At 42.5% G+C, this 15,043-nt stretch overlaps 1 protein-coding gene across 10 annotated transcripts in view; it reads right to left on the bottom strand.

Moving 5' to 3' along the window:
* Positions 1 to 15,043, bottom strand: part of nid2a (nidogen 2a (osteonidogen)) — a 39,644-nt gene that overhangs the window by 11,792 nt on the left and 12,809 nt on the right. For 5 of the 10 annotated variants that reach the window (XM_030409942.1, XM_030409937.1, XM_030409938.1 and 2 more), the window contains exons 9-32: positions 13,805 to 13,844; positions 13,389 to 13,498; positions 13,172 to 13,305; positions 12,976 to 13,087; positions 12,320 to 12,520; positions 12,009 to 12,239; positions 7,342 to 7,488; positions 6,474 to 6,602; positions 5,065 to 5,190; positions 4,588 to 4,718; positions 4,398 to 4,503; positions 4,092 to 4,225; positions 3,868 to 3,973; positions 3,360 to 3,493; positions 3,147 to 3,252; positions 2,849 to 2,982; positions 2,645 to 2,750; positions 1,587 to 1,720; positions 1,383 to 1,488; positions 1,124 to 1,257; positions 934 to 1,039; positions 577 to 710; positions 384 to 489; positions 75 to 208 (exon numbers count right to left, since the gene is read on the bottom strand). In XM_030409942.1, coding sequence (XP_030265802.1) covers positions 75 to 208; positions 384 to 489; positions 577 to 710; positions 934 to 1,039; positions 1,124 to 1,257; positions 1,383 to 1,488; positions 1,587 to 1,720; positions 2,645 to 2,750; positions 2,849 to 2,982; positions 3,147 to 3,252; positions 3,360 to 3,493; positions 3,868 to 3,973; positions 4,092 to 4,225; positions 4,398 to 4,503; positions 4,588 to 4,718; positions 5,065 to 5,190; positions 6,474 to 6,602; positions 7,342 to 7,488; positions 12,009 to 12,239; positions 12,320 to 12,520; positions 12,976 to 13,087; positions 13,172 to 13,305; positions 13,389 to 13,498; positions 13,805 to 13,844 — 3,041 coding nt within the window. The remainder of the gene's footprint in view (positions 1 to 74; positions 209 to 383; positions 490 to 576; positions 711 to 933; positions 1,040 to 1,123; positions 1,258 to 1,382; positions 1,489 to 1,586; positions 1,721 to 2,644; positions 2,751 to 2,848; positions 2,983 to 3,146; positions 3,253 to 3,359; positions 3,494 to 3,867; positions 3,974 to 4,091; positions 4,226 to 4,397; positions 4,504 to 4,587; positions 4,719 to 5,064; positions 5,191 to 6,473; positions 6,603 to 7,341; positions 7,489 to 12,008; positions 12,240 to 12,319; positions 12,521 to 12,975; positions 13,088 to 13,171; positions 13,306 to 13,388; positions 13,499 to 13,804; positions 13,845 to 15,043) is intronic. The other 5 variants (XM_030409939.1, XM_030409940.1, XM_030409943.1 and 2 more) reach the window with 5 other exon arrangements.

Below are 15,043 nucleotides of genomic sequence, written 5' to 3'. Positions count from 1 at the left end.
GAAAGATAAAGTTAGTCAAAGTATCATCACTCAACTGTAAAAGACAGTTGTATAGGTGTGTCAATCAGGCTAACCTGCAGTGGACGGTACTGTCCATTAGCATCACATTGGGGTACATAAGCTCCAACTATCGGATATCCGTCTGAACTAGTAGCCTGCGCTCTCTCTCTGTGGTGCTCACAGTGAGTTTTAGGATGCTCTGGTTCATCTGGAAAACATCAACAAGTTTACACAAGTTATTAAGGAACACAAATTGTTTCTAGGAATTCTCAAATTGCAGGTCTGGGTGATATTAACTCAATTCCACATCAGCCCTGGCAAGTTATTTTACTGAGGCAACAAATGGTGGGACCACAACAAGCAGCTTGAACTAGCAGCCTCACCTGGTCTGTCACAGTCTTTGGTTGCTGTACCAGGTGGAGTCCTGGTTCCTGCTCTCTCCTGCCCTGTTCTGTCCACACACCAACAATGTCCACTGGAGCTGTGACACTAACAAAACAAAGAAAGATAAAGTTAGTCAAAGTATCATCACTCAATTGTAAAAGACAGTTGTATAGGTGTGTCAATCAGGCCAACCTGCAGTGGACGGTACTGTCCATTAGCATCACATTGGGGTACATAAGCTCCAACTATCGGATATCCGTCAGAACTAGTAGCCTGCGCTCTCTCTCTGTGTTGCTCACAGTGAGTTTTAGGATGCTCTGGTTCATCTGGAAAACATCAACAAGTTTTCACAAGTTATTAAGGAACATTCCATTCTAGTAATTCTCAAATTGCTGGGTGTCTGGGTGAAATCAACTCAATTCCATGGCTTAAGTCAACAATGTTAAGTTGACAATTTGTGTGTGAAAAAGTGGCCCGGGGTTATCCCAAGTTATTTTACTGAGTTAACTAACTGTGGGACCAACAAGGAGCTAGAATTAGCAGTCTCACCTTGTTTGTTACAGTCTATAGGTGCTGTACCAGGTGGAGTCCTGGTTCCTGCTCTCTCCTGCCCCGTTCTGTCCACACACCAACAATGTCCACTGGAGCCGTGGCACTGTAATAGATATAAAGATCACTGTAGCTGCAACAACAATAAGGGTACATAGATATCTCATTTATAGAACGATCAGAAAAATACCTGTTGCGAAGCGTATTGTCCGTTAGCATCACACTGAGGCACAAACGCTCCTGGTATAGGGTATCCCTCTGGACTAGTAGTCTGTGCACTGTCTCTGTGGTGCTCACAGTGAGTTTTAGGACGCTCTGGTTCATCTAAGGATTATTTAAAAAAATTAGAAATGGAATGGAAATGTCTTTGTTTGGCTTGTAAACTTCTCTGCATTAAAAGAAGCCAGATGGAACCAGTGAGGTTCCATGAGCAGAATCCTTCTCCTCACCTGGTTTGTCACAGTCTTTAGGTGCTGTACCAGGTGGAGTCCTGGTTCCTGCTCTCTCTTGCCCCCTACTGTCCACGCACCAGCAATGGCCAGAAGAGCCGTGACACTGAAGCAATAATGAAAGATCATTTAGGTTTTATGTCTACAATTCTATTAAAGTAATGCAAGTAAAATTATAACACAGATGAAGACAAAAACGTTTACCTGCAATGATCTGTACTGTCCATTGGCATCACACTGAGGTACATAGGCTCCAACTATAGGATATCCCTCTGGACCGGTGGTCTCTACACTGTCTCTGTGGTGTTCACAGTGAGTTTTAGGACGCTCTGGTTCATCTGGAGACAAAAAGGTATCAATCTTCCTCAATCCCTGTACGTACACTTCACTGAGCTATCTAGCTATCAGCAGGTACAGTGATCAGCAGTAATATGCCCCGTATTTGTTTGAAGTCTGACATCGACAGGTTGCCAATTCTTAAATATTGCACCTTAAAGATATGGAGTGCATTGTCAGTCCATTATTTTTCATACTAATGACCATGAATTAAGTCTATCATAAGACATAAATGTCAATTAAGAAACAATTGCTAATTACCTTTATGCAAATTACCATTTTTATTACAATTAGAGTATCCTTACTGCGCAGGCTACTACTTGAGGTTAATGCTGGTGGTGTGGACTTGGCTGTGTTTGTATGAAAACCTACAAGAGCCCTTTAAAAGGGCACATTATAAAGGGAAGACTGGAGTGATGTTAATGTGCTTACTGATTTTATAAGTCAGTTAAAAAAGTGCTGAAGGTTATAAATCCATTCTATCTAATATAAAAAAACAGAGTTGGAGTAACGATTGCAACAATAGATAAACCATATGTACTTGTTCTTTTTTCACGTATTTGTTTTGCTTCAGCTTACTGTTTCCCTCTGCCATGCTTTATTTTCCACTTCCCACCACACACACAGTCTTGCAGTGATATCACCTGTTTTTCCAGGCATTCCAAGGCTGTGACCCAATGACCTCAATCGTGCACCACTTACAAGGTTAGACACACACTCACGTAAATGTGCTGTCTGTTTGACTTGTCACTGAGTTGAGGAATTAGTGGGTCCACAGGTCAATGTTTAGCAATAAAGCCTCGAGAGCCGTGACATAATACACCTGCTAATGCTGTTACTGCTCATAACAGAACCGTTTTAAGTACTCATGTGAAGCTGAATAAAGGGAGAGGCCTGTCTATTCATGTATATTTGTATTTTTTCACCTGGTTTGTCACAGTCTGTAGGCGGTGCACCCGGTAATGTCCTGGTTCCTGCTCTTTCCTGTCCCCTACTGTCCATACACCAACAATGTCCAGATGAGCCGTGACACTGAAAAACACACATTTTCAGTCTGAAATCAGTCTTATGTTGTATTAAATTCAACAATATTAGTTTATCCATCTCAATTATCAGGCATAACTGCTGACCTGCAGCGGTGTGTACAGTCCATTTGCATCACACTGAGGTACATAAGCTCCGACTATAGGATATCCCTCTGGACCGGTAGTCTGAACACTCTCTCTGTGGTGTTCACAGTGAGTTTTAGGACGCTCTGGTTCATCTGGAGAGTAAAGCATTAAATCCATTTTAACATTGAATATGTTGACATTGCAAAAAGGATGTTAGGTTGTCTGTTTAAACAATAATCACATTCCAGATCTGTGAGTTTCCTCCAAATCTGCTGAAATTTTGTTAGCTTGACAGTCAGAACAGTTAAGATCTCACCTGGTCTGTCACAGTCTTTGGTTGCTGTACCAGGTGGAGTCCTGGTTCCTGCTCTCTCCTGCCCCCTAGTGTCCACACACCAACAATGTCCAGTGGAACCGTGACACTGAAGAACAATTACAGTAACCATAATAAATTCATCAAGCTTCAAAGTTATAGGTTAAAAACCGATATGAAAGTGTTTCATGGATTAAACAAATTACAATCACTGACTTGTAACGATCTGTACTGTCCATTAGCGTCACACTGAGGTACATAAGCTCCGACTATAGGATATCCCTCTGGACTGGTAGTTTGAACACTGTCTCTGTGGTGCTCACACTGAGTTTTAACACGTTCTTGTTCTTCTGCAAATAAAGAAAAAGAACAAGTTAAGGTCAATATAAAGATTAGAAGACGGGTGCATTTTGATGCATCTACAGTTCTGAGGCCAAACAGGATGGTGTCATCTGCATACAAGAGCATTGCAGGTGGCTAAATGGCCATATGTAGCATGCTGGATTTAAAATTTAGATCTATGAAAACAAGCTGACATTCTTCATCAGCAAATCTTACATCATTGTGTGAAGGTTTATAGTAAGAAGGGAAGCCCATCATATTTTATTTGCTTCATTCGCTTTTAAAGGGGCACTCCACCAGTTATACATAATGTGTTAATGTATTGGTTTTGGTTATTGCCTAAAACCCTGATACGGCAAGACAATATTCCTCACTTCCTCACCTGGTTTGTCACAGTCTATGGGTGTTGTACCAGGTGCTGTTCTTGTTCCCACTCTCTCCTGTCCATTACTGTCCACACACCAACAATGTCCAGAGGAGCCATGACACTAAAGTACATAACGTTAGCAATAACAACACATTTATTTTCAGTATAATTCATTTCAATTAATCTCTCTTCATTTGGAGGTGAAATAAGGCTCTTTAAAACACTTATTTGTGACAAACCTGCAAAGGTATGTACTGTCCATTAGCATCGCACTGAGGTACATAGGCTCCTGTTATAGGGTATCCCTCTGGACTTGTGGTCTGTACACTGTCTCTGTAGTGTTCACAGTGAGTTTTAGGGCGCTCTGGTTCATCTGGGGATATAAAGATGAACAAAATTAAGGAAAAATAAAAATAAAATCAACTAATTTGAACACCAACTTCAAGGGAAAGAGTCTGAAGTTTGAAAACTCAGATATTTCATCAGGCAATCACTCTTTTTTTCCATAAAATAAGTGTGTTTTTGTCGGTGGGTTTTCATCTCACCTGGTCTGTCACAGTCTTTAGGTGCTGTACCAGGTGGAGTCCTGGTTCCTGCTCTCTCCTGCCCCCTACTGTCCACACACCAACAATGTCCAGTGGAGCCGTGACACTGTGATGAATTATTTCCACATTTTTACATCACACAACCCAGGTCGTCATTCAGCCATGCACTTCAACACCAGTCAGTGCTCACCTGCAGTAGTCGGTACCGTCCGTCGGAGTCACACTGAGGGATGAAAGCTCCAACACTTGGACGACCGTCACCACCACTCTGAAGACTGTCTCTGTGCTGCTCACAGTGGCTCTTTGGGCGAACTGTCTGTCCTGTAAACAAATTATTCAAAAAGGCCTTTTATTATTAATAACATTGTTTTTGCATTTGTATTTTCTTTGTGTTATTGGAAGTGAAATTAGTATCATTAAGTATCAAAAGAAGTAAGTAAAAGTGAACTACATTTACGTGTGTGTATATAATCTATCTATGTAATCTTAAAATAATCAAATAAATGTTGTGGAATCAAAAGTACAATGTGCCTCTACAATGTAGTGGAAACATTAAGTAGCATAAAAGCATAAAATGGAAACAACAAGTAACTCAAAAATGTACATTAGTAAATGTATTTAGTTACATTCCATCACTGTGCATGACTTAAGTGGTAATTTTACGGACCTTCCTGCTGGGAACAGTAGAAACCATCACCATAAAACCCAGCCTGGCACTGACACTGGAAGGAACCCAGTCCGTTGATACATCTGGCGTCGACGTGACACGGAGAGGAGCTGCACTCGTCTACATCTGAGAAAATAGAAGGACCAGGAAAAAAATGTAATAACCATAAATGGTGAAACACCTCAGATTGGAATTTGGAAATAAATATATACTCGACTATCGCCACGTATTTATACTGATATATAAAAAATGATATTTGGCGGTTGGATGGAAATAATTCAGTTCAGCTGTACTGTATCTTATCAGTGTATGGTTTGAGGTTTTGGATAAATTCAAGGCTTTATGTAAAGTGTAACATTATCTGTCAAAGAGGGAGGTGGGGAGGATTTAAAGGAGGTTCATCAGGAGTTCATACTGATGGGTGAAAGGAGGACACACACACACACACACACACACCAACATACACACCGGCAGGACCTCTCTCCTCCACACATTCCAAAGCAAAAACACACATTGTGTCATTGCTCCATTTGTCTTTCACTTTCACCCCCCTCCCCTGCCTTATCTCACCCCGCTCCTTCTCACATTAGTCCTCTCGTTCCCACCCTCACATTTGTCACCCATCCTCCCCTCTCGCTGTGTTTCCTTACTTTTGCAGCTGTGCGTTACTGTTGTGGAAGAAATGTTATGCTTGCGCTCGGACAAATATGTGGGTCTCTTCCAAAATATTCAGCTCGTTTTGGGACATGCAGCAACATTTCTCTCATGTGGTGAAGATTGGGAGAATGAAATGATTGCTGTTGTTGCTCCTTTTTTATTTGCGTGTGAGGAGCATTACATTTATCATAATTACAGTACATGCAGGAGGACAGGCTGACACAGCTTGATTCAACACAGTAGCATGTTTAGTGGTTGTAGTTGACGTTTTTGTGAGGCAAAGCCTTTATTTAAGCGGCTTTTAATGATATCCTTTTTGATGTAGTGTTTTCAGTCAAATGATGGAGTGTCATGAAGCTGAGCTCAAAGGCAAACCACTACAATGGGATTGTCATTCATTTAGAGAAGAAGGTGTTGAAACACGCCTTGAAACAACAGACACAAAAAGTCAAGAAAGGGGGGGTTAGTTGATCCTGGTTAGGGAACTTTCAAGTACTAAACAGACGCCTTAACCTATTCATCCACTCCAATCTCTTCTCTAAATTGTCCCAACTGCTGGTATATACACTCGCACTCAGAGCACAGTTGAGCAGCAGTGAGTACAGAACAATCAAAGCTCATAAAAAAAAAAAATTATGCTGCTTATGTAGCTCAAAGCACCAAGTGTGTCTAAAGACTCTGGAAAAAATTCAAACCCATTAGCACCAACGTCATTAGCACATGTCCAGTATATGTCACTCATTGCAACTCACCAACGCAGGTACGCCCGTCAAAGCCAAACTCAAAGCCACTCTGGCACTGGCACCGATGGCTCCCAGGCAGGTTCATGCACTGAGCATGAGCGCCACATGTGGACAAGCCCTCAGCACACTCATCTATGTCTGCAGGGAGAGAAGAGGAGAGAAAGTGAAGTTTTTATACGAACTCATGAGCCTGTAAACCAGGAATCCTCGATCTAACAACGTGTCGCCTGCTGCATGTGTCTGTGAGTGTTAAAGCTGTAATTAAAGGTCGTTACTGGTGCTTTTATGTATACATTGTTCGCCGGCTTGTTTGTGTTACTATAGCACGTAACCCCACACCTGGAGTCTTGACTGCATTTTTAAATGTATTTTGCAAAGTACAGAACAAAAACCACACACAGATGATGTGACAAGAGAGACACACTGAGGCCAAAATCATGGGAACTAAGCCAGAGCCTGGGGCTTTCCTAGTGCTGTCAGCGGGAGAGAACGACCTGCTGCTGGGCTAATGACAGGCCACGCACCAGCTTAGAGCACTGCATGTCCCTATTAACTAGAGAATTAACTGGAGGAGGAGGAGGAGGAGGAGGAGGAGGAGAGAGGGTAGGATGGGATGAAGAAGAGAAGAGAAGAGAAGAGAAGAGAAGAGAAGAGGGACAGATGATTGCCTGTACTTGACCTACACTGGATGGACAGATGTTGATGAAACACAGACACATCGCCTTGAACTGTCTTTAACTTGCATGTGTTTGTGGGGAGGGGGGCACCAATAGACTAAACAAAGCACAATGAAGCACTTTGAAATGCACATACGCTGTCACGACAGTATATCCAGGAAGACATCTTGGACAGCGTATATGTACTTGCGTGCCCGTACCATAACAGTTGCGTCCATCCCCTCTGTAGCCAGTAGCACACTGGCACCGGAAGGCCTGTCCCTCCTGCGGGATACACTGAGCCGTGGTGTCGCAGTCATGGGTTCCTGCATAGCAGGGGTTGACCAGCTCCGGACCGGTTGGCTCAACTGCAGAGAAGAGCAGAGACGGATTAAATGACATGAGAAAGAAACATTAAAACAATGTAAAAAAAAATAAAATAAAGTACTATCACCAGAATGGATGTGAAGTACAAACAAACCAACATGGCAGAAGTGATGGATGATTATTATAATATATGACTGTGACAATGTTATGCATCACTAAGTAGCAATTTAATTTCCACCACTGACACCTTGTATACACTATAGTTTGTTAGTGCAGTAGTGAAGCTGCTACAACAGCACTACTACGACCCTCATAAACTTTCGCACAATCACAGTTGTGATCACAGAAAGTCTATTTTCAGTTTCAGCAGCGCAGATAGAGACGAGATAGAGAGCAGTGACACTAAAGTATAACATGTGGCTGCAGAGAGACTTGCCAAGGAAGATCTACTGCACAGCTGCACACATCAGCAACGCTTCAAACTGTCCTGAATTAAGATAAATTAAGATGTGGATTATTCGGCAGTAAAACTCCAATGATTAGAGCGATGATTACAGGACAGCCTAACCAAACACACATGTAAAATCACTCCAGACAAGTTCCCATAGGGACGGTTTCCTCCTAGGAAGTGACTCCCTTCATGCTCTCAATCGTCGACATATGGATGAGGTTAGACACACATATGCATGAGAGAGACAGACAGAGGGATGAGTGAGCGGATGTGTGTTCGGGGGTTTCCTCATACCAACGTACAGCTCAGACACAAGAATATTTACACAACAAACCTCAGACTGATTTTATGGAAAAGGACCGAAGAAAAGAAGAAAGAAGGAACCCATGGGAAATCATTAGAGAAGAATGTAAAGACTTCGATAAATTAAGTGCTTCTCAACTTCAATATGTTCCCGAGTGCATACATCAGGATGGGGGGTGGCACAGCGGGGCTCGAGCTGCAAATCCTGACCCTTTACAAACTGAGCATAGCTGACTGAACCACTGAAACCCTGTTAATTAATTTCGGTTTACAAGACAAGTGGTGGTCCTGTTGTTTAAATAATGCTCTTACAATGTGTTGAAGAAAAGTGTATGTTTGACTTTCCCCTGGAGAACTGTTTAACTTCACGATCAGAATACTTTCCAATATTGATATTTTTTAGGTTTAACCAAACCAACCAAAAGAAAAAACAAATCCCATCACTATATCCGTTTTTAATGACGTTTAAGGACAGGCTTTTTCTTTCCAATAAGGGGTATTATCCATGTCAAAAAAACCAAAACATATACATGCTAACACCTAAACAAAATCAAACACACACACACACGCACACATTAGGCACAGCTTGCTTCCATCTCTTAGAGCCAGAGGCCAACTGTGGCTCATTATCAAAGAGAGAGAGACTCTTCAAAGTCCTGAGTGTGGCCGGGAAGACGGAGAGATGAGAGAGCGAGATACATGTGGATGGGAGAAAAGACTGAGTGGTAATTAGAGAGGGAGAGAGAGAGAGAGAGGGAGAGACAGAGAACGAGAGAGAGACAGAGAACGAGGGAGAGAGAGAGAGAGAAAGAGAGAGAGAGAGAGAACAAGGGAGAGAGAGAGAGAGAAAGAGAGAGAGAGAGAGAGAGAGAGATGCACTACGCACCATCAAAGCAACAACTGCAGTTTCCCACCTGTTGCTCTTTACAAAACTCCTACACACACACACACACAGACACACAAACCAGATTGGTTTTACAGAGGCGTAGCCATAACCGTGTCAAGATGGCATGGGTTACTCTTGAAATCCAATCAACCACACTGGGTGCAACACAAAATTATCTGTATCATCATCTGTCATTACTGACTTTTACTGACAAATGAGCCGACATTTAGGAGAGCGTGATGTTTAAAAGGGATGAAGGCAGCGTCAGCAGGCCTTCAGCAAGTACGCATGAAGGTAAAACACAATCCAGAACAGAAAGTTTGACTGATAGATCCCCAAGCTTAAAGCCAGCGCTTTAAAGGGGCACTCCGAGAATTTTACACATAAAGGTCAGTTCAAGGAGAGTACTGTTCAGCCAATGAAAACAGTTGTAAAATGTCTTCTGTGGCTTATGGGGAGGTTTCTCAAGTCTGAAACAATAACACGGCTGTCATCAAGGTTATCTTGAGTTGGTTTACCTTAAAGGTTAAATATACAGAATGATATTTTGAGCAGTTATTTCGCAGCAAAAAAATATTTGCTATGTAAAGATATAGTGGAGTAATTCCATTCTGAACAGAGGATGATGTCACACTCTTTCTGTGTTTTAGGAGGGTAAAATAGTAAATGATAATGAGGTGCATTATAACAACATATACTCATGTCAGGTTTGTCCTCGCTCTCTGTCAGTTCAGTGTCTGAACTTCGCCTGCAATCTCTGATTCTCATGACATCAGTGGGCAGCTATTCTGCCCAGCAACCCCCCCGCTAGAAAATCTGTCATTGGCTGGGATATTATTTCCCAGAGAGTGTAAGGCCCTTGAATGCAGCACACACACAGCACACACACACACGCACACACACACACACACACACACACACACACACACACCACTTAACCCGTGTTTACAAAACCCCTGATCCCCGAAAGCTCTTCCAGCTGTGCTCCGTGGTATCAGTGTGTGTGCGTGTGCATGTGTGAGATGTGTCATCATAACCTTTTTAATCAACGTGTTGACGTTTAAATGACAGAAACTTGGTCTGGATTCAAAAACCCAACCTCTCTCTCTCTCTTAACCTCTTCCTCTTCCTCTCCATCTTCTGGGGTCTCCTGTCTCTCTCTGTCACTATCTGGCTTTCATCAGAGAGGGTAAAGCGAGCATGACCACCGTGTGTTGACAGAAACAGAACATGACACATGTCCATGCTGTGTTTCAATACACATTTCCATATTTGTGCAGGTTTTCCGCTGGTATCTGGTGAACAGATGAGAACAGACGACCCACAGGCAAACAAAATGAAAGGTAAGGAGACCTTGAATCCAAAAAATCTGCTGAAGATGGATTGGTAAACTAAAATCTTTATTGGCCATTAACTTTTGTGGTTTTGGTTTTGTGTTCTAGTATCACAATGTACTTTCAGACACCAAACCCAGGAATGAGGTAGACAGTTTCTCCCCAATTTATTTGTTTTCCTCATTCTGGAACTTTACTGAATGGCGCTGGCCTGCCTTCAGCTTTAACTGCCTGGCCAGCTCACTCTGCAAGACAGCGTCAACACTTCAGGTCCAGGTTCAAGTCATAAATGCCACTTGTGGACCAATATCTAAAGCCAGCTGTGACGCAAATAGTGGTTACAACGATCCTTAAAGACAGTGGTGTTTTGTGTGTGCAGCCTCGACTAGACATAAACCCATAAACTACAGAGGTAGCACAGGTCCTTTTAACACTGTTTTCTATGGTTTAACATATAACGAACCCTCAGCTTTCAGCATGTGTGTTTAAATCTGGGCCCTGTCCAACCTCGCGGCTTGGCAGAGGTTTCTGTGGCAGCGCTGCAACAATTACGAGGTGGTCTGGATGCTAGTTGTGGCTCTGGAACAGAAAACCTCACGTTTTCAACGCCTTCAGCATGATCACCCACTTAAAGATTGACAGTGATGGTCTGGAATGGATTTAGGGAGTCACTCAACTACTCGTCCTTGATATAATTTGCTGATGTTAGCCTTTCGTTGGATGAAGACATCGGCCTGTTAGTGGTGATGTGATGGCTCTTCCACCCTGACAATGTTTTCAAATCTTACACAAGATTACAGGCATACATCTCATTGATACTGTATATTCTTTTCAGATCGATGACCAGAGAAATGATCTGGTGATGTATGACTTAGAAGGCCTTCCTAAATTATTTCCGATATTTGTTACAAATGTTTCCACTTCTTGCCTTTGTCTGTTTTCCTTCCCTTTTTCTGGGTACACCTGTGTTCCATTAGCTCTTGTGTATTTGTGTTTTTTCTTCTACTCTTCGTTGGTTCATCTGTCATCATTCTGCATCTCCTGTGTTTCTCTGTGTTCCTTGTGTATTCAATGTAATCTGAGTTATTAGTTTTATGGTCTATCCTCTGTTTTTGTTTTTTTTTTTGCCTTTTTTAATCCTTAGACTTCGGCTGTCATTATAAAAGCATACTCTCTGATGTTCAACCTGCCTGCCTCTGTGTCTGCGACAACTGTGACAGGTTTGAGTTCAAATAAGAACACTAACCTATTTATGTGACGTAAATTTTGTAAAATAACTTACATAAGCAAGTTAAAATAAGTCAACATTGACCATAGTTTCATTCGAGACACTTTCAGTGGTCTCCTGAGTCAAAGTCCTGTGTCTAACCCATCCCATCCAAACTTTTCAATCTTTATACTCTGTCACCTAACTTCTTTCTTTGCTGCCGTCATAATTACCATGCCAACGTAAACATTCTAATCTCCATAAATCATTTCAAGTGTTGTCATTGTTCTGGCGAGTACAGTTTGTAAATATCACTGACTACACCACATCTGCTTTGTAATGAAAGTCTGATATCTGCCTCTAATCCCTGTTTGACTCACCTCCGACAGGGCTGATCTTGTTGGTGATGGCGTATCTCAGGATACGCTCCTCTTTGACGTACATAACAAACACCCTCTCCATGGTGATCTGCAGCGTCTCCAGGGCGGTGGTGCTGCTGTCATGACGACAGTCGCGGTAGGTGATGTTCTGCTTGAGCTGGAAGGAGAAGGACTCAGAACCTCGATCTGCCGACACAACTGAGTACTCCCTCACAGAGGTGGAGGTGGCAACTGGAGAAACGAGAAAAGTTTAAGGCAAACGGACGAAACAGACGCTAAACAATTTTGACTTTTATGGCTGTTGTGGTTACCAGATGGGTAGTACTGGTAGGTCTCCTTGAAGGGATCCATGGTGACTTCAGCTCCAGGGGGCAGGAACGGAACGCTGCCGCTGAGTACGGTGTCAACAGTGAGGTGGTTGTGGTCGTCAAGGCCGCGGCCTGTCTGGATGATTGACAGGCGCTGGTTGCCGGGGTAGAAGATCACCTCTGCACGACGAGTGAACTCAGCACCTGGTAAGAAATCAGTCGATCAATCAGTGAATCACTTCTTCTATTTATAGAATACTTTCCAGATTACTGAAGGCACACCAACGATACTGCAGATACATATCATAAAAAGTGGAATGTCTGCAGTGGTTACATCTGTATAGAACACACACACACGCATACACACACACACACACACACACACACACACACACACACACACACACACACACACACATATATGTACACACAAACAGCTGCTTCCTATTAGTGAGGGGAGGTGGAAGCCTGATATCACATCACATCCCTGGAGAGAATACAGCTGGCTTGGAGACAGAAAACATGAACACGCACACACACACACACACACACACACACACACACAGACTGCAGAGGAGTTCCCTCTACAGATGTGCTCATGAGTCAGAATGTACAAGGCAAAATAACATCGTCAGGCAACACACTCACACTCAATTTACCTGTGATTTTGAATCCTGCTTGGCTATTGGGCAGCTCCAGAGCGAACAGCCATCCAAACAGCTCTCCTATTGGTGCAACTGGCATCAGAGCCCAGCCCACTGGCTCAGGTACCTGAGAAGAAGAACATTTATGGTCAAGTTCTACAAGATTAAAAAGTATAGATACATACTGAAATGTATTTCTTTCGACTCCTACCTCACTGATGGCCGTGTACGCTCTCCCGTCTCCCACCACAATGTAAGCATGGAGATCAATGTTGTTCAGATCCACTGGAGTCGAACCCACCGTCACTGTTCCGCTCACCTTACCGCTGACACGCTGTGGAGCACCTGAAGGAGCCGCACAAGGATTACACTAAAAACTACTTCAACTTTGAAAGAGATTATTACTCATTAATGGTGCTGCTTCTGACCTTCAGGTAGGCAGTGGCGCCCGTTTCCATAGAAGCCTGGTCGGCAATGACAGCAGTAGCCTGTGGCATAGTCGGAGCAAAATGCATTCTGGGAGCACTGCTGCTGGAATCTAGGACAAAAAGAGAAAGCAAAGAAAAACATGTTTAATGCTGCATAACAACACTGGCTCTCGTGACATCACTCAAGGCATTTGATCAGATTTTGCACAGGTCCCTCTGGAGACACTATGCAGTAGTACTAGGACCCTAGGAGCTAATGTTTGTGTAATTTATTTATTTTTCTATTAAGTTTTCCACCACATCGCATTCAGTGCATATAGTCCCTAATTAAAACAATCAAAAACACAACAGATAGACAGAATATACATTTCCTGTCCAGGCAACAGCAGGTATAATCCTGTTAGCTGGTCACATACCTGGCACATGTTTCCTTATTCTCTGTAGTGTACTGGATCACTGAGAGAGAGAGGAAATAATCATCATTATCATTTACATATACAATACATTTAATATTAACTCAACATCCTGATGTCTCCTATCAAAGATCTTAGCAAAATGACAATTGGAAAAAACAGAGTACGGCATACACACAGACGAGGACTGTTGTTGCAATGTTAACATCAAAGTTTATCCCTTTTCCTTCTATTGTATTCCTACAGCGTTCATCGTTATCTCAAATAAAACTTCTGATTATTTGGAAATAATGCATGGGAAGATGTTAAAGTGGCGTTGACCTCGGGTTCCTTTGCTTAACTCTTCAAAAGACATATTGCTTTTGATTGCATACTTACATCGTACAGACATGCAAGTTTAAATAGAGACCATTGGAGGTTGTTTCCATAGTACAGATGGGCAGGAAGAATAAGAAGGTGGACGAGATCCAGGGAGACGTATACACACACAGAACACACACTCAAAAACACATATGTCAAGGCAGTAGTTGGAGAGAAACCAGCTGTTGCGGTCCCACCTCCCACACCAAGTGATTCACACGCACGCACACACACACACACACACACACACACACACACACACACACACACACACACACACACACACACACACACACACACACACACGTCTAAACTCTGAAGGAACAATTCACAATGAACTTAAAAAGTATATATATATATAGAACATAAAGTAATGTACACTGTATCTACAGTATGTGTAAGTCAGAGAAGCTTTTACATGAACTGTTGTAACACCAAGAGATGATGGCTCTTTTCTGAGAAAATCCTCTGACACACAGGAAGTGATGCACTCTGTTTTTAATTTATGTGGAAAACAAACAAAAAAAGAACAGCACAGTCAGCATTACAAGTTGTGCAGAGCGTTTCAAAACCGCTGAAACTATGGAGTCTAAATTCAAAAAATGTCTCTTAAAGGAAGCAATCGTGTGTGCTGTGCTTTTCTCTCTATTTGTCCCTCTGGTAAATGGCTCATTTGGGATAGAAATGCAGCATTCTGTCAGCCTACAGGGGCATCTCTCTCACACACACACACACACACACACACACACACACACATACACACACACACAAGGGAAACCCACAATACTGATATCACGATGTAGGCGTGTGCGATGGAAAATTATGCTTTTTCTCAGACTTTGAAAATTTGACCTTTGGAAAATGCACACGCCCACTCGACTG

This window comes from Sparus aurata, chromosome 24 (genome assembly GCF_900880675.1).
Source record: "Sparus aurata chromosome 24, fSpaAur1.1, whole genome shotgun sequence".
Lineage (NCBI taxonomy): Eukaryota > Metazoa > Chordata > Actinopteri > Spariformes > Sparidae > Sparus > Sparus aurata.
This window is presented reverse-complemented; position numbering and strand designations above follow the sequence as displayed.